Genomic DNA, 25,443 nt, shown 5'->3' with positions numbered 1-25,443 from the left:
AATTTCACACCGTTTTGCACCCCTCTATTATATTTTCTGATAGAATTCATTACATACTTCGACACACACAAAAGTTCAACACAGGGGAATATAGCAGGGAACAAAGCTATCTATCTACCTAACAGTCTGCAGATCTACTGGGAAATTAAATGGCGGGGAAAGCATCTACGAGTAACCTGCTATGAAAACCTTAATGCTGGGAGGAAAACCTGTTGAATGCAGAGTTGCCAACACAAAATCAGCGAAAATCTTGTGGCAATATACCAAAAATTCACACAATTCTCTCTGAAACTTTCATTCCCATAAGGTAAGTACCAATTACATTGACAGAGTTCGTAAATTTGACCCGATTTTCCATTTAAATGAGCACTGCATGACCAACAGCCACGTCCCCCCAGTTAACTTCAACAAAAATTTGATTTTTATGGCATTAGAAACCTAGTTAAATGTTTATGTGCACAGATTTTCTTGCAGATTTGGTCGTTTGACAAAGACATCTTCCAATTTTTATTTTCCCACTGTCGACAGATGGAAACTACAACACAGAGGCCTATATGCAGTGAAGTACTTGTACATACTGATGTCATGATTTTCCCACAATTCATTGCAACATTATAAAGAAATACATAAGACTTTAGAATCATCGTCTGGGACAGTTTATCTTAACAGGTGCAAGGCTTACATTTTCAGACAATAAAGCTGGAGGGCTAAGGAACAAATTGTATGTGTCAAAATTCTAAAATCATACGTCAAATTTGAAATATTTATCGTTAAAGAGTGGGGTGTTACGTAATCAATACAAATTCCGGCATATCTTTATTCAGACACATGATATAAAAAAATCCACACATACAATTTGTTCCTTAGCACTCAAGCTTCAATGAATTGTGGGAAATTCATGACGTCAGTACATATACGTACTAGTACGCCTTTGTCTGCACTGATATGGGGCAATGTGATACATGCCATTATGTGTAACCTGCCAATTCAATGACCAAATCAACTGAAATTTTGGAAATGATTGTGTATATCTATTGAACTATGCCCTAAAAAGAGGATGCTAGAAATGGTCGTAATTGTGGATAGAAATCTTCTAAAACCACCCAATTGGGCCCCAAAATTGGAGATACAGCAACCCTGGTTTAATATAAAGAGAAGGGATACCGAATGACACAGTGAATGACAAGTATCATGTAGTGTATGCACTAGCTGTAGCTGGTAACGTCATATAAACACTGAGACTGGAGTTTTGATTTCATTCACCGTGACTTTGTTTGATTTACTGTTATAGCTACTCAAACAGTCACTGTCAACATAATAGACTTCTTGTTAATATTCAAGTGGTGTGTTTTTAAAATTATATAGATGGTGTTTGTCGGAAAAAATACAAGTAGGGTAGTACTTTACACCGTGTGCAATATGTCCCCAAGAAATTCACATTCAGATAGAGAAGTACCATTACGAACATAGCAAAATCACATGGATATTTTTAATTTTCCTGTATAATATCAATAGCAGAAGCTGTACAGGTTGTCAGTGCGACATCATTGTCAGCCAAATATAAAAGAAAATCATGTAATAACCTAGAGACAAGTACAAAGATTCACATGCACGACAACTAAAGGGGAATGCAAACATGTCGATTTAACAGTTTTTACCCACAATGGTGAAAGGCTGACAGCGTCTATAATATCAGTAGCAAAAGCAACAACAAAATTCAAACTTACTGACTAAGAACAGATTTAGCCAACACAATCTTAGTTCCTTCTGTTTTCACCAGCTCGTCATCTTCAATCTTCCTCTCTTCCTCCTCCTCCTGCTCCTCTGTCATAGCAACTTGTACTGATGGTAGGTTGGACTCCTTGGCTTTGGCGTACATGGGACAATCCTTATTGGTTCTCATATGGCCTATTTGACCACAGGCACCACATTTCATCTGTAAAACAAAGACAATTTGAGTATTTATCCATAATACAGTATTCAGTAATAATGTTGGTGTATGATGAAAGGGCCACTCATTTTAACAATTAGAGTCCAATACATGGGTGTTTAAATTTGCAAGATTTGCATCCTGACAATCTTGATAAGTTTTTTCTTGATATTTGAATATTTTGTTTTCAATTTGTATGTGTCGGTTAATGTAAATTAATATATGTTTAAGTTGTTTGGGTCCACACTATATCAATCCAATATGGCCAATATCAAAAAGTGCTATGCATTGCAAAAATTCATCTATAAATATCTTGTGTTATCAAAATTCAGTTTTAGCTATTTTTTGTCACTTTTTCAAGAACCACAAGGCTTTGAGAACTTCATGCTCAGTATAGCAGATTAAAGCTGCTTTGATAAAAAGCGAATTTTTCTATTTGCTTAAAAATTTCAATGAAAAAGTTGGACTTAATCTTAAGAACTTACTTTCAGATCTGGTCTTTCTTTCTTTTTCTTTTCTTTCTTAGGAGCAGGTGGTTGGAACTTCATCTGCTCCTGCTTCTCCTGGTTCCTCTTAATTCTTCTTAACTGCTCTTGTATTCTCCTCCTCTCTTTCTTCATCTCTTCACGGTGCTTCTCATCATGGAGTGCAAATTGACGACTGAGAGAAAAAAACATTGTGTATCAGGACTTGCATTGGGCTCAGAGAAGATATCTTACCCTTCCCAGAATCCTTTGCAACATGATGCATCACCTCATTAACATCAAATGACACTCCTATTACTTTGTACAGGTTTCCTTTGTTTTCAGGTTGAGAACAGGAAGGATAAACATGGATTGATAGTCAAGAAATCAACATATTTTGTAATATTTGGATGTGCTTTGTTCATTGAGTTACTTTTTGTCACAATCGACCCATGTTGCACTACATAGCACATTAGTAGAGAAAATTGAAATGGAAGAAATGCATTGTGGGAAGTGTAAGATATCTTCTTTGCATTGGGCTATTCCATTTGGAATTCCAACCAAATTCAAACAGTTTTAGCAATTCTAAACCCAGCAAAGTAATCCAAAATAGTGTAAAAAGGAGTGAAAGATTTTGGAATTCCAAAACAAATTTTCTCAAATATGGTCAAATTGTGTCAAATCCAACTGGATTTCAACATTTGCTACAGTTTTCAGCAAGATTTTAACAAAAAAGAGGAAAATTTTCTACATGAATTGAACAGGATTAAATGTTGATAGCAGTGCCATCAACAGATTTAAAAAAAATTAAAATGTCAATTAAAAGCTATAATTATAGGTAAGATGTTGTTGGCCATAATGCAAAAAGTTTGCAAGTGATGTTTATTGACTTTTCCATCTGAACTCTTCGTATCTTTAAAGAGTAAACATCAAAATGAATGATTTAACAATCAAGATATTATTCAAAACAGAACACTTCAATATTTTGTTTTGCTCAAATATGTCAGAATAAATTGTACTCTTTGGTGTTGTATCTGTCAATATTTGCAATACTTAGTGTTTACACTATTACAGCCCTAATGCAACAAAAGGATACAGCCAGCTGTCAAATAAGCTTGAAATAAGCCAACATCTTCAAGACTCAGCCATTCTGGCCCTTGGGTTTGATATCTATGGGCCCTCAACAATTTCTTATGGGCCCAAACTCAAATTTTATAATTTGAATGTTACAATGGTCCACAATTTGTGACACTTTGTAAGACTTCAGACTTGCAAATCAACAACAGGGAATGCCATGCATGACATTGACACGGATGGCAAAGTCTGGCTGACTTTTGCGACAAAATTTCACAGGCCCGCAGGGTAGCAAATTATTTTCACAGGCTTTTGCTCAGAGGACTCGACTTACTTCAAACACTGTGTCCAATTGAATATTTCCAAGATACTGGAAACACATTGTGTTTCATTTGCATTGACATGCACATAAATTTTAAAGGCTGTAAATGGTTAGGGATTTGAAATTGTGTGTTTTAGACATTATTTAAGTCTGGAGGGGCACTCATGGTGTACACATAGTGTTCTTCACAGTGTACACATTTGCGACCAGAGATTTTCAATACATACCGTAAACAGAATTTGTCCTTTTCAGCAAAAAACATCCTGTAACATATATGTAACAGGATTGTATCTGAAAGGTACTTCTAAGCAGGATTTTATCTGAAGGTGCCACTTTTACAGGTTTTTGATAAAATACACCTTTATAACATGATTGTTTTTATCATTTTTATAATGCTTTGGTGGTGATGGTCCTGATGCAAATCAGAAAACACAAAATTGAAAAAACACAGTTGGGTACACTAAAACCATTTCTAGAAAACAGGCAATCACATGATTTTTGTTCATTCTCTGGAAAGGATAATTTTTTCATGTTTTTCTGGACATGCAGGTGTACACTTTGAAACTTGAGTGGCCCCCAGAATTTAGGTATATATATATTAAATACCTAAAGCCATCCATGCAAGGAAAATGCCTTTTAGACAAAATTGTCAGTTGCAACCTTTTGTTGTGCAAGGCAGTATATTTTTTTTCCTGCAAATTTCACAGAAATTCGTCTTTAGGCTGCATATCTCTAGATTATCATTTAAGCCAGTACACACTGGGCATGAGATTACCACCAAATCCCACAGGAGCATGTCATTTTCTGGTGATGTTAAAGCTAGGATGTGAGTAATATTTTGTTTCTCGCACTTGCACCTTTGATTAACAGTATTTCATATTTAATGTAATTTAGTTTTGCATGTTTTTAATTAATCATTGATATATATTGGCTACCGAGCAGTGGTGTAGCCAGGACATGTTCAGAGGGGGTAAAGGGTGAGGAGGGTAAGGCAACCTTCATGGGGTAGGGGGAATGTGACAAAATGGTCACAAATGTGCTAAAAAGTACAAAAACAGCATGGCAAAAATTAAATATCAGGATGGCCAGCATCCCACATGGGGGAAAGAGGGGGGAGCAAGAGCAAGGCTTCTCACAGGGGGTAGCTTCCCACCCTTGGATTATACAAATACAACATGTTTTGAGGGGAAGTAGTCAAAACTACTGGTCCCGAGGTGTTGGATGATTTGACTACTTCCCGCGTCAGCGGAGGGAAGTAGTCAAATCATCCAACACCGAGGGACCAGTAGTTTTGACTACTTCCCCGAAATGAAACATGTTGTATTTGTTTTACTATACCTCATAAATATCTTCACTATCACGGTAAAATCGTAAACAAAAGTCAAAACACACGCTAGCATGACTAGTCAACGTGCCGGCCGGCATGGTAAATAAGCTTAATATTTTGCTTACCTGATTTTATTGGAGGATTTCTGTTCAATTAATATTTACTACATTTTGACCTATATCATTCTAATTTTCTTTTGAACTTTCCATAAATAACATTTTGTTTCATTAAACGTCAAATTTGTGTATTATTATCCATCGGTAATCTCGGCAAGATAACTGCAGCAGACGCCATTTTCACGATAAACGCATCTGCAGAATAGCCGTGTGTAGCATAATGCTACGTCTGAAGGAACGGTGACGCGCAGGGTCGAGACACCGTGTGGTAGTAGGGGTGCGGAAGTTTTTACTACTTCCCCGCATTCGCGTAATTGCACAGGCGCGGGGAAGTAGTCAAAATACCGTACTCGGACGCTGGCGCTATTAACCAATAAGATGTCTGGATTACCTAATAAATATTTATGAGGTATAGTAAATGCCACTGCCACTAAGTGTTTTTCGATGTATTAAATTTATTTCATGTTTCCATACTCACATGTTTTCTTGCCTTATATACATTTGGGCTCTAAGTGCATGCTTTTGCTCATATTTTTATGTAATTTGGTTATTCATTTTAGCACTATTTCAGTGTTATTCTATTCTTGTTTTAATTACTAAATTATCCTTGTGCATTTATATTATGTTTTATTGCTTTGTGCTCCTTGGATGTACTGCCTATATAAAAATAATGTAATTGCATCATTGAATGTATTGTGCTATATAAATATAAAGTAGTAGCAGTAGTAGTAGCATGCATAACAACTACTCAGTGCTAGAAGCGTGTAAGTGCAATAGCTGCCCTGTGAACATTTAGCAAATTTACACACAGTATATTGTACTCATCTACACATGGCAACTACACATGGCAGCTATTGCATTTACCCACTTCTGGCACTGAGCAATAAATAAGTGTACTTATTGACTTTACTACAGTTGATACTCACATATACTGCTCATCCTTGGTTTGCCTGATGCGTACATATGTATCAATCACTTCTGGTTTTCTTACTGTTTCTGCCCTCACATACTCATTCCCTTCTTCATCTCGAAATGTACGATATATCTTCAATCGTCGTCCGGTCTAAATAGCAAACAAGTGGTATCAATTATTAAGGTATTAAAATTGTTTCCATTTTGGAATGGATTTTTATATAAAAATATTGACTGCCGAATACCCTTTACATCATGTTTGTGAAGTCGCTAGCCCTATACCATACCCAATCAATAACCTGACCATAATCCGTTTTAGCAATAATCACAGGGGTGTGATTCAAAGCTTGTGAAATATCCTTATAGTAGAAAATCCTGAAAAACAGTGTGAAATTGGGTACTAAAAATCCTGAAATCAGAAAAAATTCTGAAGAATCACACCCCTGTTAAATCAGGATCTTGCAGCTAAGAAGTGTGCACAATTGGCCATTACAGCCAGGGCCAGCTCCCCGAGTTCTCATACAGATTACCGAGACAATAAGCATTTAGTTCCTTGCCCAAGAAAATTTTAAGTTGCCTCAATTATTTCACAAGAACAAAGAGAGATTGTGCTGGGGCTCCAACTCACATCACCAATGCACCTGAGTCTAAAGCCTTATCAAATGCATTCATTTGATTGTTTAGACTACCATTAACCCTACCCCTAAATCTAATCATCACTATACCCCTTCATCCATTATCTAATGAGGGTATGGCTTGCAACATCCCTCTGGTTTTCAGCTGTGAACCACTGATTGGCCCATGTGGTTGTTTTTTATAGTGCCTAGGTGCTTATATAAGTTTTTGACTTGTGTCACTCCTCATGGGCTATTGTTAACTCTAGCATATTATAAAAAAATATTCAACAACATGTGCAAAATTTATCTAAAATAAGGTATCTACCGCAATGTATAATACATGTTAATACTATTATGTAATGACAAGAAGAAACAAAGCTACACTTAGGCAACATCTACTCACATATGAAGAAGCAAAACTGTGAACTGAGGTATTATCATCGTCCTTAGATGTGTTTGCTCCAGGAGTCACGGGTCCAATTTTGGACGTAGAGGATACTTCTTTGCCATCTCGAGAACTCTCATCGCCCATCAACATACGCTGAAGTTCCCTCCTCTCTGCTTCCTCCCTTTCATGAGAAATCTAACCAGGAGAAATTTTGAATGAAAGATACAAATGAATACAATGATGAAGGCTATTTCCTTCATACATGTAGAAAATATAATTATGTAATAACTCATGACAAATTGGCTGAAGTAATGATAAACTAAAGAAACAGTTTCCTTTTTATTTATTTTTTATAATGATAATGCTACTAATAATTATACTTAGGGCTCATATTGAAATTCCCTTACACAGGAAGGTGTGCGCCATCCTGCAGCTTTCCTGTGCTAGCCTTCTTTGTTAAAATCCTGGGCAGGGTGTATCTATCACTGATGCATATAATCCATCCGTTTTATGACCGAGCTTTCCTGAGGCGCGCGCTTAGCGAGGGGAATCCTCCCTTCTTTCTGTGTGAAAACGTGGTAGGGTATTTCAATATGAGCCCTTATATAATTGTTAGGGGAACATTGAATTACGCAAATAAGCTAATTAATTGAGGCCTACATTTGAACAAAAATACATAAAATAATACACATAACAGTTACATAATAAATTGCAATATTAGCATATGAAAGGAATATATTACGGAAAAGCGCAAAGGAAAACAAATTTTGCCCTAATGTACATCTGTAAGTGCAAAATAAAAATAATAATATATTATTAATAGCAATACAAATAATAAATAATGAGGAGGAACATGACAAAAATAAACAAAGTTACCTGGGAGCTTGTCTTTTTGTTGGTCAACATGCTCTCAATATTTTTTCCCATCTCTTCAAAGTCACTATCATCACCTGAGCTACTATCTTCATCAGTAGAAAGGACTTCTTCTGATGCAAGCACTCTGTAGGGAGAACAAACAAAAGACAAACAAAAATTTAATTTACGGCAACAGAAAGTTTGTTCTCATCATTGAGGCACGAGGTATTCAAAAAAAACATGGTCACGCTTTTGCCCTGAAGTTTGACAAATAAAATAAAATGAAAGAAATAATCAAATAAAAGAAATCAGACAAAGAAGAACCGAGAAAATTTAACAATGTGACAATGTTTATAAGCGGGTAATAGGGAAACACTTCAAATTTATCGAAATTTACCACTGTATTATATTCAAGTTTCTTTCTGTCTGTTTTGCATAAAATGGGTAAAATGCACATTGAGTCAGTGAGGCTACCGTTTGTTTTGCAACTTATTTATTCCTCAATGAAAGGCACGCTAAGATACTAGTTTTGGTGATTTCTTAAAAGAGTAACCCAAAACTGACTCTTATCCATACAGAGGTCGTCAGTATGACATCCTTTACAGCCATCTTGTGGGTAAATCAATATAATTATAAAAGTATAAAAGAAATCATGTGATAACCTAGAGACGAGTACACAGATTTGCACCCATAACAGTTAAGGGAAATGCAACCGCATTTGATTTACCAGCTTCAACCACAAGATAGCGAAAGCTGATGGTCTCTAAACATCAGAAGTACTTGAGAATATCGATGTTTATCCTTTAGTTGATAAGAATTCTGCAATCTCATTGGTCAAATACCACTTGGATAAAAATTCGTATTACCTGCATACTCTTCATTAATATACTGACAGGTAATATTTCCTGTATTACCGGCATAGTCCTAACACGCTGCAGCGTGTATGCGTAACATGACTTGCATGCATACTTCACATGCGGCATGGCTGCACTGTTCAAGCAAGGAAAAAACTGGCATACTTATCAGTAAGATTAGATAAAATAGCCATGAATTGTGACCGTACACGATGAATGAGCCGTAAATTCCTCCCCCAGTGAATTTTGGTTTATTTTGTGTTTAGAAAATTTATATCATAAGCTTTAAAATGATATATCATTTGACTTCAAACGATATCCAGAAGCAGGGTTATGGTTTCTACATGTGTCTCTTTTTCCACATTGCTTGTAATAAATATCAAACAGTCATAATTGGCAATCATTTCAAATCATCCCCAAGTCAACAAGGTTCAGGAATATCCTCTCATTGTTAATTGTTGGTTATACATACCTAGACAAAATACAATGCTTTGTAACCCACCACAGGATTTAGCCAAAGCAAACAAAGACTAGAGCTATTAAGAATTCTATAGACATCTAAGGTAGAAGCTTATAATCCTCTTCAGCAATAGGATTATTGATTGGTTTAAAAGGAGATACATGTCGCGCCAACTTGAGGTACCGATGAATACGACCTTCATAAACATTTTACACTGTAACTCAGAATTACAATTCATTTGTGCTGTACGGTCACAATTAGGTTAAAGAACAAGAACAAAATCTATATATCATAAATGGACACAAACAAATCAAAGCATTAATTTCAATACAAAGTTTTTATAAATAGGACCAAGTTTGGAAAAGGATGAAGACACAAATGGCTTCTTTTATGTTTATAACATTTTTCTAATAGATAACAATGTACACACAAGTGCGACCCTAACAAAGATTGCATTGATTGACAACTGTAGCAGATTAAAGTGTGTAAGTGGGAAATTCCCTGTGCCAATGGCCATAATATAACTACAGAGGGCAGCATCTACACTTCATTATGGCTTCATCCATGACCTTGACATGCATTCCTTGTTGCATGATATTATGATCCCGGAAATCACAAGGAGTGAGTGAATGAAGTTTACATGCATGCAAGGTAACCTTAATATCCAAAACCTTTTTTGACCTATGGATGATTCAACTTGCAGGTAGATAATTAAGTTAGTTTGGAAGTTCTTCTTAAACATTTTTGGCTAAATTTATGATTTAAAAAATTAAGTTTAAGCTTATGGCATTGGCATAATTGGTTATGTTGGTATAATTGCCAACAATTGGAAGTAGGATTTATTTATTTATTTAACCTGACTGAGGTGACCAGGATCCCTTTCAGCTCATTACACAATATCACTGATTGGCTGCTCATAAAAAAAAATAAATGTTGGTATTTATACAGCGCCTTTCACATGTGAACATGTACCAAAGCGCTTTACATTTATTCCACCTCATGAGATCCCAGTTTACAAATTTTGGCGACAAGCATCTACGCTATAATTATGCACAAAGAGCTATAAAGCCATTCTGCTTCTTACTTTATTCAGATGTGTATCTATGGGTGATACATTTTCAAAAGTGGCATGTCAAATTATGTTTGTTTGTTTGTTCGGGGGAGAGGTATTGCAGTCTCCAGTATTAACGCCATAATATAACATTTCAATAAAAATAGATACATTTCTTTTTATTGAAATGTTAGCTGTCAGATATGTCCCCTTGTAATTATAAGCCGAGCAAGTGAGGCAAAGCAAAGAAAATTGGAAGACTTTACTACCAGCACCAATTAGTGTTACTCCTGCTGTCGCTATACGGCACGATCTTTTGAATTGCTCATGAAAAGAAAGTGAAAACTGAATTTTGATTTTGATCAACATCAGACTCATTTAGACTGATCACATTACATTTCAGGATTTTTACTTCAAACGTAGACCCATGTCTAGAGAATGTCTTATGAAATTATCAGCCATTTCAGCAGCTTATCCCTTCAGGGTTATCCCCATATGCATCTTTATCATATGATTCATTACATCCTTTGTCAGCATTCTTTCACACTTTTAGCTGATGTTGCTTTCTTTTAGCTGCTGAAAAATTGAGAAGTTGTATGTTTTAGTGTGTGTGGTCTTGGCTTTATATGCCTACATACACAAAACTTTATTTAGCTGAAGGATCAAGTACATTGTATTTGATGTCTATAAAATTTTGGTACTTTTGTTGTTATCGAGTTATAAACTGGTATACAAAACTGGCCATCAAAAGGGGCAATTCCCACTTGGTCCAATCCCATTTGGTCCAATCCCACTTAGGCCAATCCCATTTGGTCCAAATCCCACTTGGTCCAGTCCCAGTTAGGCCATGTCCCACTTAGCCCATGTCCCAGTTAGGCCATGTCCCACTTAGGTCATTCCCACTAGGGCCATGTCCCACTTAGGCCATGTCCCACTAGGGCCATGTCCCACTTAGGCCATCTCCCACTAGGGCCATGTCCCACTTAGGCCATGTCCCACTTAGGCCATGTCCCACTAGGGCCATGTCCCACTTAGGCCATCTCCCACTAGTTCCACTTAGGCCATGTCCCACTTAGGCCATGTCCCACTAGGGCCATGTCCCACTAGGGCCATGTCCCACTAGGGCCATGTCCCACTAGGTCCATGTCCCACTAGGGCCATGTCCCACTAGGTCCATGTCCCACTAGGGCCATGTCTCACTTAGGCCATTGCCCACTAGGGCCATGTCCTCACTTAGGCCATATTTTTTCTCACTCTATACTTCTTTGTGCCATGTATAAATTGAATATCAAGTAATTTTGTATGTCTTCATTTTATATTATATATTAAAAATATTTCTTCTAATGTGAGAATTGATTCTAGTTGGTCATTTTACTGAACTGATGGGCAAAAGAAATTAATTTTTTGTTTGGCTAAATTCAACATCACAACAGTTTATCTACATGTCAGAGGAGGCTTAAAGGCATTCCTACAATGCACTATGATTGGGAAATTTGACCAATATAACCTAATTTTAGAGGCAAAGTCCCCATTGCCACACACACAAAATGGTCATTTTAAAACTGCAGCCAACGAGCTAATAGTTGAGACTTAGGACTGATATTTGATTTTCTTACAGGAAACATTCATATTGTCCCACTGCATTACTTTTATTCCTAAGTCTCGATGTTTTCAATGTTAAATAATAGGATAAAATATCAGATATTTGCACACAATCCCAATGCAAAGTATGGTCAGCTTGCCACATGTGTACAAAAACCAGACATACCAAGGTCAGAAACCCCATTGGGTCATGGGAATGTCTTTAAACATCCTCTGTCTACATGTAGTGTGCATGAAGGTCATTTGAATTATCCAAGAAAAGACCCCAATAAAAATTAAATGATAAAATGTGGACCCCCTCCATACTCACTAGCATGCAACTAAAATGTTTACTTCACCTCTCTAAAATATGCTTTTGTGGGTTATTTTGAGCAGTTTAACATGAAAAAGTGGTCTCTTTGAAATTATTCTGGGGAGGGCCTAGGGGGATATCTTAAAAGTGACAGGTATGTGCCTACCAAAGTCGGGAAGTAGGGGCCTTATGGTGTTTAAAAAATGGGATTGTTATAAAAAAAATCTAAAGGTGGTCAATTGGTACAGCATTTTGAAAAAAATGGCCATTGGGTAAACAATTTTTGAAAAAATACATTGTCACGTCATCGGATAGAACATTTCCCAATTTTGCCGAAACACATATCCGTCACTTCAAGTTGAGTGTCCCTGAGAAATTTGTTTTTTTAATTTAGACCTTCTTGGATAATTGTACTCCGAAAGTGTAACTTTTTATCTGAGGTAGATTTCCGGGTTTAGCAGCGGTTTTAACCGCTTGGCAAGAACGGTTTTTGAAGGCAAAAATAGCAAACACTAAAAAAGTGATTTATAGTTCAGTGTTTTTCATCTCAAAACAAATTATTAAGTTACAAAAATAATCTTCCGAGTGTAACAAGGCCAGATTTTATAAGTAACATAATTATTATTAAGAAATTAAAGGCATGCGTTTTTATTGCTCAAGTGCACTTAACCGAAATGTGGCATTTATCAAATTCAAAACCTAGGACTTGATGAGAAAAAAAATAATGTTGAATGATTCATTAAAAGTTTTGTGTTATAATCTTGTCATTTTTTCCCCGGGATTTTTCATGTACACATAGGCCTATGTATTGGTCAGAATGGGACGTGGCCTAAGTGGGACATGGCCTTAGTGGGACATGGACCTAGTGGGACATGGACCTAGTGGGACATGGCCTTAGTGGGACATGGACCTAGTGGGACATGGCCCTAGTGGGACATGGCCCAAGTGGGACATGGCCCAAGTGGGACATGGACCTAGTGGGACATGGCTCTAGTGGGACATGGACCAAGTGGGACATGGCCCTAGTGGGATTGGACCAAATGGGATTGGACCAAGTGGGAACTGGACCAAGTGGGAATGGACCAAGTGGGAATGGACCAAATGGGATTGGACTAAGTGGGATTGGACCAAATGGGATTGGACCAAGTGGGAATAAACCAAATATTTTGAACCGGTACATTATTTAAAATTAAGGGCTGCTACGTGCATATCATGATGTATTTTCAAAATGATGACTTTTGAATATTTGATACTAAATTGCAACTAATTTAATATTCTGGGGAAAAAATGCAATTTCCTTGAAGCCCCTTTTTAGCCAACTTCAAAAGGAAATTTTTGAGTTTAATTCAAGTGTGGCTTGACAACTGTCTGAAAATACCCTAAAATCAGTGGCAATGCTATGGGGGAGGCAGGCATGGGGAAAATAAATGACTCTCCTCCAGTCAGAACTCTTGCCTCCAAAGTCGCCCCTCAGTAAAACCCAAAATTATGAAAATGTCCACTGTTTGCAGCAACGTTAAGCAAAATTTGTGGTCAAATAAGCAACAATTGTTTTGTGAAATTGAGTAAAAATGACTAGCATTGAAAACCAACATTTACAAAGTCAGTTAAAGGTCAGGTCTATTGCAAAAACAAGTTTATCTCTATTCGAAGAGAATAATTATTACATTACAAGTTGACACTTGTTGCAATTTTGTTATGCGTATTTCTCCTGAAAAAGGAGAAATTGTGTGGGTAAAGTTCAGCCTCGTATGTGTTCTTCCCCCGTTTTAAGCGTATGTGTTCTCCCCCCATTGGGCTGATGATGTAGGTAAATGAAGCTGACACTATACCATGCTCTCATCATACAATAACAATCACTTTGACAAGTTTGACATTAGCAACAATGAGTTGTACTATCATTTACCATAACAATGCTGCATAACAATATGCACACTATTGTTCTCATTTCGCAACAAAGCCCACACAGTATTGTTACTATAATAATAATAATAATAATAATAATAAACAGACACTTAATATAGCGCATTATTACGAAGAGCCTCAATGCGCTTTACAACAAAATAAACAAGCAAACATTGAAAAACCAACACGATTAAAATACAGTCAGAAGGAGAGCAGAAACAAGGGGAAAAGACTGAAACTCAAACGTGTTGATATTGCAAAGTATGCGAGCAATAAATAGTAAAATACAAGAACAGAACATGAAATAATATGCAAACAATAGAACATGATATATGAATGGTAAAATACAAAAATATCAGAGCAAAAATATTAGATAACACATTTCAAAACATGCAGCAAGAATTAATAAGAGAGTATGGATGACCGGCATCCACGCCCTCGGCAATAAAAGAACATGGAAAACAAATCATGTTAAGCATGCATTTGAACAAAATATTAAATATCAATATAAGCATACATTCAACAAAATATTGCATATCGATTGAGCATACATTTGAACAAAATATTGCATTATCATTAAAAACATACATTGGAACTAAATATTGCATAACATCAAAGCATACACTGGAACAAAATATTGCATAACATCAGAGCATACATTTGAACAAAAATATTGCATAACAACAAAGCATACATTTGAACAAAATATTGCATATCATTAAAGCATTCATTTCAACAAAATAATGCATAACACTAAAGCATACATATGAGCAAAATATTACATATCATATCATTATAAGCATAATTTCAACAACAAAATGCATATCATTAAGGGGGTACTACACCCCTGTGGTAAATTTGTGACTATTTTTGTATTTTTCTCAAAAAATAATAACATACTGGTAACAAAAGTTATGTATATTGTTGGGGCAAGGAATCCAATTACTACACTGAAATTTCAGTGACTCAAGACAAGCGGTTCAGTATATATGATAGGAAATGAGGTACATCCTAGCGGTACCTTATTTCTTATCATAAATAACGAACCGCTTGTCTTTGGTCACTGAAATTCCAGTATAGTAATTAGATCCCTTGCCCCTATAATATACATAACTTTTGTTACCAGTGTGACTATTAGTTTTCGAGAAAATGCAAAAATAGACACAAATTTATCGAGGGTGTAGTACTACTTAAAGCTAAACATTTGAACAAAAACACATATCATTGCATTTGCTTTGTAATATTTCATCCAACTGAAACTATAATAACTACATGAGTTTGTGGACTTAACACGGTTTATATGCTAGTCTCAGATGAAATTCTAAGCTCAAATTATTTATTTATTTTTTAGGCCTAATATTTCTCATGATATTGATATACATATGAATTGTAATATCACAATTTACTAATATATAAAAAAGAAGTGGTTGATTTTATCCATATATTTAAAAACCATTAAATTTGTAATACTTTTTAGAGTTTTTTTCTGTGAACAGTATACATTCTGTCCATTGGGAGCGTTTATAGTCCCTTTTCTCGAAGTGGGCACATCTCATTTCATTACGTCACCACCGTTTTCTAGGCCAAATCTGTCTCGTTCAAGGAACTCACCGCTTAAGCATGCGTTTTTGCGAATATCAATTTTAAACGTCTTATTTTCTCAAAAAGGAGTCATTTTTATTGTCCTTATAATATTAGCTTGCCAATGATAGGATGTTGTTTTTGCAATAGACCTGCCCTTTAAGTAAAGTTTATTGATTTTCATGCAACTTTGTGAAAATATAAACTTTATAAGGTCATCGACTAGTTAAAAAAAAGTATGGATTGAAACTTGGTGAACATGACTACCATTGAAAGGCGTCATCAGGGAGTAATCTGAAGTAAAAGAACTATATTCAATCTCCCATCTCCTCAAAAGTCTTGCCTGCTTTTGTGAATACCTTGATTTCCTGTAAATCTTACATTCATTACTGAATTACTGAGCACTGGTAACCTGTTAACAATCAATAATCTGTACTAATTTAAACATAAAATGACCCCTGTTGACACTGATACAGCATCTAAAATTTCGGGCACATGATGATCAATTCTACCAAGTTTCATAAAAATCCAATAACCTTCATTACTAACTGGCCCTAAGAAGACCCCTTATAACCTTGATATGGCAAGTCAAATTGTTTATTTGACATGAGATGACCCCTTGACAGGGCCATACCGAGCGGTGTGGCCAGGGTGACCATGGCCGCCCCACGTTTTGAGAAATTTGCTATATGTTTTCTGTATATCTTTATTTCAATTTGATATATTTGTATGTTTCCGCCCCAGGTTTGTGATGGCCGCCCCATATTTTTTAATCTTGCTACCTTCCTGCCCCTTGTCCATGAAATGACCTACATATAACTTTGGCACATACTGCAGAAAGCGAACTTAATTTACACAAGTTATTAATGCTAATCAATTTTTTGTCTTATCAGGAGCTTGAAACATCATGGCAGAGGCTTTAGTTAGAAAGATTGAGAAGAATTTTCTGGCATGTTCCATCTGTTTTGAGCAGCTGAATGATCCTATTGGTCTACCATGTTTACATGCCTATTGCTTTGAATGCATCCAGAACTGGCATAAAGCATGTGGTAAGAGTCCAGTGGTCTGTCCTGCTTGTAAGAAACCAGCAACGCTACCTGAAGATGGCATCAGAGGATTTCCTGGTCATTTCTTGATGAAGAATTTGAAGGAAACAGTGGATAGAGAGAAAATGGTATGTCTTTTTCCTCTTATCGTGATTGTAGCCACTCAAGTTTGAGCCCCCTTCTAGGTTAGGGGCTGTGCAATAATTATGAGCCCTGGGGAGGGTAAAATTGGGGGGCAAGAAATTTTGGCAAGTCAAGAGGGGGGCAAGCAAATTTGGCACACATTCTTGGGGCGCCTTTTAAATAAAACGCTCTAAAAAGGCTTAAGAAAACCGTACGGAAACGCTTAAATATGCAAATTTTCCTCGCAACATGTATATAGACCATTTAATGTTTGCAAATTGGGATCCAAAAAATTTGGCATGTGCAAGTGGGAGGGGGGGCAAAGATTTGTTGGCGGACCGAGGGGGGGGGGCAAGCGATTTTGGCGAGCTGTTTGGACATTTTACCCCCCTGCTCATAATTATTGCACAACCCCTTACAGGCTCTGTCTAGGAGCTCTTCACATGGAAAAGGTAACCTATCTATGATCCAACCCATGGTGGGCTTATACCTGCACATGGGCTTACACCTGCCTGGTTACGGTATTTGTAGCTTTTTCCAACTTTATTATCCATTGTGACCAAAGAGATGTAACTCTATGGATTCAAGTCATGTTTGTGTGTTGCTCATGTAAGACACATACTTTACCTTCAGATTATTTGCCATGCATTTTGCTATCTAAGATTTCAAGTTTGTGCTCATTTGTGTTCTGCGTGTACTAATGCATTAAAGACTCAAATTGCATTCAATTTCAGGTTTTTTTTTTTCAATAAATGTCATCGGTAACACTAGTTTGGTCTCTATTGTAACAATCCAATATGGCAGATTATCTATAGTGTTACACACTGGGCTTTCAGAGTTCACAAAGTTTAAAGGTTAATAACTAGCATTGGTTATTTAGAGGGCAGAGTGCCCCCCTGACAAAAAATGAAAGAAAAAAGTGCCACTCTGACAAAAACTGAAAGAGAAAATCAGGAAGGCAAAGGAAAAGAGGCAAGGAGCCCCTTTTCTACCAAAATTCAGCCCAATCATGAGCCAAAATAGTGCAAAATACAATTTTTTTGCACGCGCACATAGTAAAGATAAAGCCCTTTCCATCCTGATAATGGGCTAAAATAGTGTAAAATACCAATCATTCCAATAAAGCCTTTTTGGAAGCTCAAAGACACACAGTCTCTATGTATTGTATGATGTAACTGTAGTTTTTTCGTCTGTGCCCCGAAATTTTATTTTGCCACCTGACCAAAAAGTTGGCCACGCCTTTGCTCATGGCGCCAAGAAAACAGTTAAATGATTTCTTGGACATTCCATTTTGTCTCATGTCTGGACTTAAAGATTGGGTAGGATGACATGAGAACAGACTTGGTTATTTAGTCATTCAATTCCTTGATTTTTTTGGGATGTTGAGTTGTTTTGACAAACGAGCCAGCCTATTTTTGTTTTCCGTGTCGATGAAGCCTCTAGATCCGACTTTGATGGCAATTAATGAGCAATCATACCCAGCGTCGGTAATGTCAGAAACAGGGATCTGATCATGTTTGATACGATGTGCTTTACCTATGTTTGTTTAACCTGAGGTTTGATTTTGCTCCATTAATGGTAGTTTCAGGGTTTCAGATAGCCAGGGAATGGATATTTTCACATTCTTTAGTACTAACAGAATTTTTTTGTAAGGTAGATTCACGTTGGAGCTTAAGGTCCAGAGCTAGGTTTGTTATTTGATCAGCTTTGCATCTTGACCTACTGTAAGAGGCACAGTGAGCTTGGTGATATACATCCGAAATGTGTTTGATGTTAAGACCTCCTGACATGTGCAACAAGGCTGTATTAGCACCATGTTTTGGAATCCCTAGCCAGCTATTCAGAAACTGCTCAACTCTGCAGTTCAAAAGCTGGAGATCTGAACTAGTGAGATCATGGATTGTGAGACAGAATTTCAATGATGAGAGGCAACAATCCTCAATGATGGAATGCAAAAACACACGCTTATTCATTATGTATCACTCATGCCTATGATTTGAAGGGCCTTCCTCTAGATAGAGTCTATTAATTCTACAGTGGTGGCGCTGGTACTCATCCAAGACAGTGAGGTGTATTCCATCACACTGCGAACTTGAGCCATGTAAACGGTTGCTCTGCCTCTTGTCATCAAGTTTATTTGAAACTCTCCTCAGAGTGCCCAGCTTCTGTCCTGCTCTGGATGAGACGTTAGAAATGTGCTTTGTCCAGGTCAGCTTACTGCCGACTTTGACTTCCAGGATCTCCAGCTCCTCATTCTCAGCCAGTTTAGTGGTACCTAACAGAAGATCTAGCTTGGTTGGATTCCTCTTTCTTGATATTGTCATTGCCTTACATTTTGATGGCTCGAAGGTCACCTTCCATCTGTCTGCCAGATCCTCAGTTTCACCAGGTCTCTGTTCAGGCTAGCAGTAACAGCTTCAGGGCTATCTCTAAATGTAATCTCACAGAACAAGGTGGAATCATCTGCGTAGAGGTAAAGTAGGTTTTCACACTCATCATCCAGGTCATCAATGAAGACAGAGAACAAAAGTGGGCCCAATATTGACCCCTGGGGAACTGATGCATTGATGGAGGAAGTACTTGATGACTGGCCAGATCAGACAACTTTGATATAACAATCTATCAGGTAGCTCCTAATCCAAGTGAGCAGCTTGCCGGATATTCATTTTACCATGAGTTTTGAGCAAAGGCCATTATGCCAGACCTTATCAAATGCTCCTTTGATGTCCGGGGCAATCAGGCACACTTCGTTGCCCCTGTCCAGGGAGTTGGACCACTCTTGGGTCAGAATGATGAAGATGTCAACTGTGCTCAGCTGTGCTGTGGTGTAGCCTAAATCCAAACTGTCTATCTGATATAGTTGGTTTCAAGGAGGGACTTGGTTCTGTACAACAGCCTCCATGACCTTGCTGATGATGTAGAGCAGAGAGATGGGCGGTACATAGATGGATTAGACTTCAAATCTCTCTGGTGAATAGGGATGACAGATGCAGTCTTTCATTGGCTTGGGAACACTCCCTTGGAAAAGCAAAGCTCAAAAAGCAGGCTGAGTAGTCTTGCAAGTTCTGCGCTGCACTCCTTCAGGACTCTTGCAGGGATTTCAACACGACCAGTAGCTTTATCTGGTTGCAGATTCCTGTGAAGCTTCCTAATATCTTTGACCTTGACTTTTCCATTTAGCATGTTGTTGAATACTGAACTTCAGGAGCAGATTCTTCTGTGCTGGCATTTAGCAGCAAAGGTCTTGCAAAATATTTCAGCTTTGTCTTTTGATGTTGTGCATGGATTAAGACCTCATTCATTGAAATCTATTGGCTGCTGGTTCTTATTATGTCTTTATTTAGTCTTTATTTTTTAAATACATAATTGTTACCTTAATTTTTTGCTGTATGTAAACCCATAGAAGATGAGAAAGATATTCAATCTTAATCCTTTGATTAAAAATCAAAACCTTTAACTTTACTTGTACGGTATCTTTCATTCTTATCAACAGAAAGCTGAGGGTTCAAACATCAATGTTGGCAACACTGTTAGGATCAAAACAACTGTCTCCAAAGATGACACAAATAAAGAGGACTCCAAGGATGACACAAATACAGATGAAGATGTCGTTGGGATTGTTCAGAGTAAGTTTTGTATTGCAATACCAAACCGCAACATAACTTTGAGCACCCTTAAAGTGCACATATTCGACCTAAGTGGAAGAAGAGTCCAACTCCATTTTTTTTACAAAACTTATTTAGACCCAGCATTTTATTGCCAGCAGACTCTTCTTCCTTGTGTGTGAAAGATGGACCCAAAAGACTTTGCACCTTGCAATGGCCATATTTTTGTTATTTATGGACCGATGAAATTGTACTTTATTTAGTGTCAAGTCTAAACATTACCCTCACCTCCAATACCTCCCCCTGCCCCACCAATCAATGTTGGGTACTACTGAGCGAAAAAAAAAAAAAAATGTCAGGATTCAACATTGATCGGGAAATAGGGGCTCAAGCGGCTCATTTACAGTACCATACTAATTTCATTCCAACCCTGTTGTCTAGGTTTGCAGCACTTGTAGTATATTAGTGGAAGTAGGCCCAACTCCGGCTTGTATTAGACCTATACCGTTGCCATGGAAACATTATATGTCATTTCACATGAATGTAATAATGAATGTTGATGTATTAAAGGTCCCCTGAAGATGAAAACATGTTTATCAAACCTTTCCAAATAATAAGATTTTTTTAATATCTCAAAAACAGTATTGATGGAGTTGGGCCCTTCTTCTATCAGGTTTTCAATTGCATACAAGCTTAGAAGAGTGCAAAAACTAGCCTAGTATGGAAATGTTAATGGTACAAGGTAGAGATATCCAACAAGAACCTTTAACATCTGTATCACTGATAGAACCTGGATTTTTTTTTTTTTTTTTTCTACAGGCATTGCAAATGATGAGATAACAGTAAAGCTTCCAAACTCATTTTGGAAAGGAATGAAGTCTAATGTGGAACTTGTAAGTATCATCAATAATACTATTACTATTAATAATAATACTAATATTTCAATATGTTGTAAACAAATACTTTGACACCAACAACATAAAAAGATCATGTTATTGAATTATTTCCTGTGCCTCACTGGTTTTGTTTAGGATATAATGCCATTGTCACTTCACATGCTTTGTGCCTCATGTAAAATGCTTCAGTTATTAGGGCTCATATTGAAATACCCTACCACGTCTTCACACAGAAAGAAGGCAGGATTCCCCTCGCTAAGAGTGTGCCTCAGGAAAGCTCGGTCATAAAACGGATGGATTATATGCATTAGTGATACACCCTGCCCAGGATTTTAACAAAAGAAGGCTAGCACAGGAAAGCTGCAGGATGGCGCACACCTTCCTGTGTAAGGGAATTTCAATATGAGCCCTTATAAGAAGAAGTTGACAGAAATTTGTTATGTGCTGGAGAAGACACTCCCAATGTGGAGTGTCCCTGGGGTATTATCCCTTGAAAAAAATACATTAATGCTTGTTACAACAAATATTCAATGTTACTTTATGGGTTAATTATCCTTACAGTGGGCTACATGTGACAACAATGCAACTTGTGAACTGTGTGACAGACCAGCCAAGTACCATTGTCTGGACTGCAAGCAATACTTATGCAACCAATGCTGTCACAGCCACAATGCTTTTAAGGCAATGAAAGAACACGAAGTGGTCGCAGCTTCCGATGTGCTGTCGGGTAAAATCTCCAGCAAAGGACGCCGCTGTGAAGTCCATGATGAGCCTGTTAAGTACTACTGCATGTCCGAAAACAAGCAAGTATGTCAAGACTGTGTGAGTCTCAAAATCTGCCCAACTGAACATGATCGTGTTCCCCTTGCTAAAGCTGCTCGGCAGCATGTGTCTTCTTTGCAACAATTACTGGTTGAGTGTGACAAGAAGAAAGGTACATTCTGTGAGTCATTGGCAAAAACTGTCCAGGTGAGAACAGTTCTTAAAAGTTCTTACAACAAAGCACAAGAAGCTCTTCAGACTGTAATGTCAGAGACAAATAAAAAACTGGAAGAAATATGGGAGCAAAAGAAGTCAACACTTGCCAAATCCCATGCTGAAAAAGAAGAGGTACTGAACAATGCTGATGGTGATCTTACCTCAGAGTATACTAATGCAAATAAGGAAACATATGACAATGTGTCAGAGGTCATAACTAATGGGTCTGACTATGATATAACCTACAAATATACAGAAATGAAATCAACCTTGGAGAATATTGTCTCTGCTCCAGACCCTGAGCTAGCAGCTGAATCTCTCGGTGATCTTCAGTTCAATCCAGGAAAGCCAGAAAATTACATCAATACAGAAGCATCGACTTCATCAGGAGATTCAACTTCATCAGGAGCATCAACTTCATCAGGAGCATCAACTTCATTAGGCGCATCAACTTCATCAGGAGCAACAAAAGCTGCTGCAACAGTTTCAAAGCAGAGAACACTTTATGACTCCTGGTGGCTTTTCTCGGAGTTCAGAACCCGTGCGAATTTCCGTCACCTGGCGGATGTTGCAGATGGTCAATATGGAAATGTTGTTATTGCAAGTCGAAATAATGGTGTAAAAGTGTACTCATCACAAGGTATAATCGAAAGCACTCTGCGAAATGCTCCAAGAATAGTGAACAGTGTTGCTGTGACTCCTGATGAAAGAATAATAACTGATGGGCGATCCAAAGTGTTGTGTTACAACAAAGAAGGCAAACTACTTAGTACTATTGCAACACCATCTAATGATTCACCACCTCATTCAGTTGCAGTGGACAACAAGGGTAGAATCATTGCAGGACTGGAAGACGGCACTATCTGCATATACTATGCTGATGGCACACTACAATCAAAACATAAATTTGACGAAATGGCTCGTTATATCTCTGTAACTTCAAGAAATACACTTGTTGTTACATTTAAAGATGATTGTCTCAATGTGGTAGATTATGAAGAGGATGTGGTAGATTATGAAGAGGATGTGGTAGAAGAGGATGTGGTAGATTATGAAGAGGATGTGGTAGAAAAGGATGTGGTAGATTATGAAGAGGATGTGGTAGATTATGAAGAGGATGTGGTAGAAGAGGATGTGGTAGATTATGAAGAGGATGTGGTAGATTATGAAGAGGATGTGGTAGAAGAGGATGTGGTAGATTATGAAGAGGATGTGGTAGATTATGAAGAGGATGTGGTAGATTATGAAGAGGATGTGGTAGATTATGAAGAGGATGTGGTAGATTATGAAGAGGATGTGGTAGATTATGAAGAGGATGTGGTAGAAGAGGATGTGGTAGATTATGAAGAGGATGTGGTAGATTATGAAGAGGATGTGGTAGATTATGAAGAGGATGTGGTAGATTATGAAGAGGATGTGGTAGATTATGAAGAGGATGTGGTAGATTATGAAGAGGATGTGGTGGATGAAGAGGATGTTGTTGAATATGAAGAGGATGTGGTAGAAGAGGATGTGGTAGATTATGAAGAGGATGTGGTAGAAGAGGATGTGATAGATTATGAAGAGGATGTGGTAGATTATGAAGAGGATGTGGTAGAAGAGGATGTGGTAGATTATGAAGAGGATGTGGTAGATTATGAAGAGGATGTGGTAGAAGAGGATGTGGTAGATTATGAAGAGGATGTGGTAGATTATGAAGAGGATGTGGTAGATTATGAAGAGGATGTGGTAGATTATGAAGAGGATGTGGTAGATTATGAAGAGGATGTGGTAGATTATGAAGAGGATGTGGTAGAAGAGGATGTGGTAGATTATGAAGAGGATGTGGTAGATTATGAAGAGGATGTGGTAGAAGAGGATGTGGTAGATTATGAAGAGGATGTGGTAGATTATGAAGAGGATGTGGTAGATTATGAAGAGGATGTGGTAGATTATGAAGAGGATGTGGTAGAAGAGGATGTGATAGATTATGAAGAGGATGTGGTAGATTATGAAGAGGATGTGGTAGAAGAGGATGTGGTAGATTATGAAGAGGATGTGGTAGATTATGAAGAGGATGTGGTAGATTATGAAGAGGATGTGGTAGAAGAGGATGTGGTAGATTATGAAGAGGATGTGCTAGATTATGAAGAGGATGTGGTAGAAGAGGATGTGGTAGATTATGAAGAGGATGTGCTAGATTATGAAGAGGATGTGGTAGAAGAGGATGTGGTAGATTATGAAGAGGATGTGGTAGATTATGAAGAGGATGTGGTAGATTATGAATAGGATGTGGTAGATTATGAAGAGGATGTGGTAGATTATGAAGAGGACATTCTCAAACATATTGTGCCTCCACCTATTCTTAATGTATATGCTAACAGGGGTCTTGCTATTGTAAATTATGAAGGGGATGTTCTCAAATATATTCAGCCTCCATCTGATGTAGATGAATGGGATCCTAGATACACTTGTTGTAGTCCACAAGGTGAGATCTATGTCATCAATAATTGCTATCCAAATCAAATTTATGCATACAATTGTGACGGAGAATTCCTAGGCCCAACAGGAATATTCCATGCGGAAGGTATTGATATCTCCCAAGATGGTGACAGACTGGTGGTGGCTGAGCTAGATGATCGGGTGAAATTTTTCCTTCGATCAAGTTAAGGACATTTCAAGGACACTATTACCAACATCCATCTCAAAAGACTTCTGCAATGTTGATTGTTATACCAGTCAACATAAAAACATCTTGATAACCGTTCATCATGCACACAATCAAATTATGAGAGTAACAATTTTAATAACTTTTTATGATATTGTATTGCATATAATATGCAGCTAAAAAAGCACACAAACCCAAAAGAGCTTGAAAGGCAAACAAACCCAAAAAAGTTTTCTTTGCAAACTTCAAATTGGTTTGAGATTTTCTCTAATACTGTACTGGAATGAAATAGGTTTACATGTAAGCAAATCCCACAAATGGGCTTTAAGTCAACAAGTTGATTTGTAAAGGTGTACCAAACAGCAGTGTGTTCACCCCAAATTTATAATAATTCACAA

The 25,443-nt window shown here is 37.3% G+C and overlaps 2 protein-coding genes across 2 annotated transcripts in view; one reads left to right on the top strand and one right to left on the bottom strand.

The window, feature by feature from the left end:
* Nucleotides 1-25,443, bottom strand: part of LOC140161194 (transcription initiation factor TFIID subunit 1-like) — a 173,453-nt gene that overhangs the window by 104,201 nt on the left and 43,809 nt on the right. Inside the window, 5 exon segments of the mRNA XM_072184643.1 lie at nt 1,728-1,936; nt 2,416-2,590; nt 6,160-6,296; nt 7,166-7,345; nt 8,027-8,150. Of these exon segments, the coding sequence (XP_072040744.1) occupies nt 1,728-1,936; nt 2,416-2,590; nt 6,160-6,296; nt 7,166-7,345; nt 8,027-8,150 (825 nt within the window).
* LOC140160432 (uncharacterized) lies at nt 9,925-24,666 on the top strand. Its single transcript, XM_072183667.1, has 5 exons — nt 9,925-10,022; nt 16,644-16,924; nt 20,413-20,545; nt 21,344-21,417; nt 21,982-24,666. Exons 2-5 carry the CDS (start codon nt 16,658-16,660, stop codon nt 24,664-24,666), a joined length of 3,159 nt encoding a protein of 1,052 aa, XP_072039768.1. The 5' UTR covers nt 9,925-10,022; nt 16,644-16,657.

Source organism: Amphiura filiformis, chromosome 9 (assembly GCF_039555335.1).
Source record: "Amphiura filiformis chromosome 9, Afil_fr2py, whole genome shotgun sequence".
Taxonomy (NCBI): Eukaryota; Metazoa; Echinodermata; class Ophiuroidea; order Amphilepidida; family Amphiuridae; genus Amphiura; species Amphiura filiformis.
The sequence above is the reverse complement of the archived record's forward strand: the minus strand, read 5'-3'. Positions and strand labels throughout refer to the sequence as shown.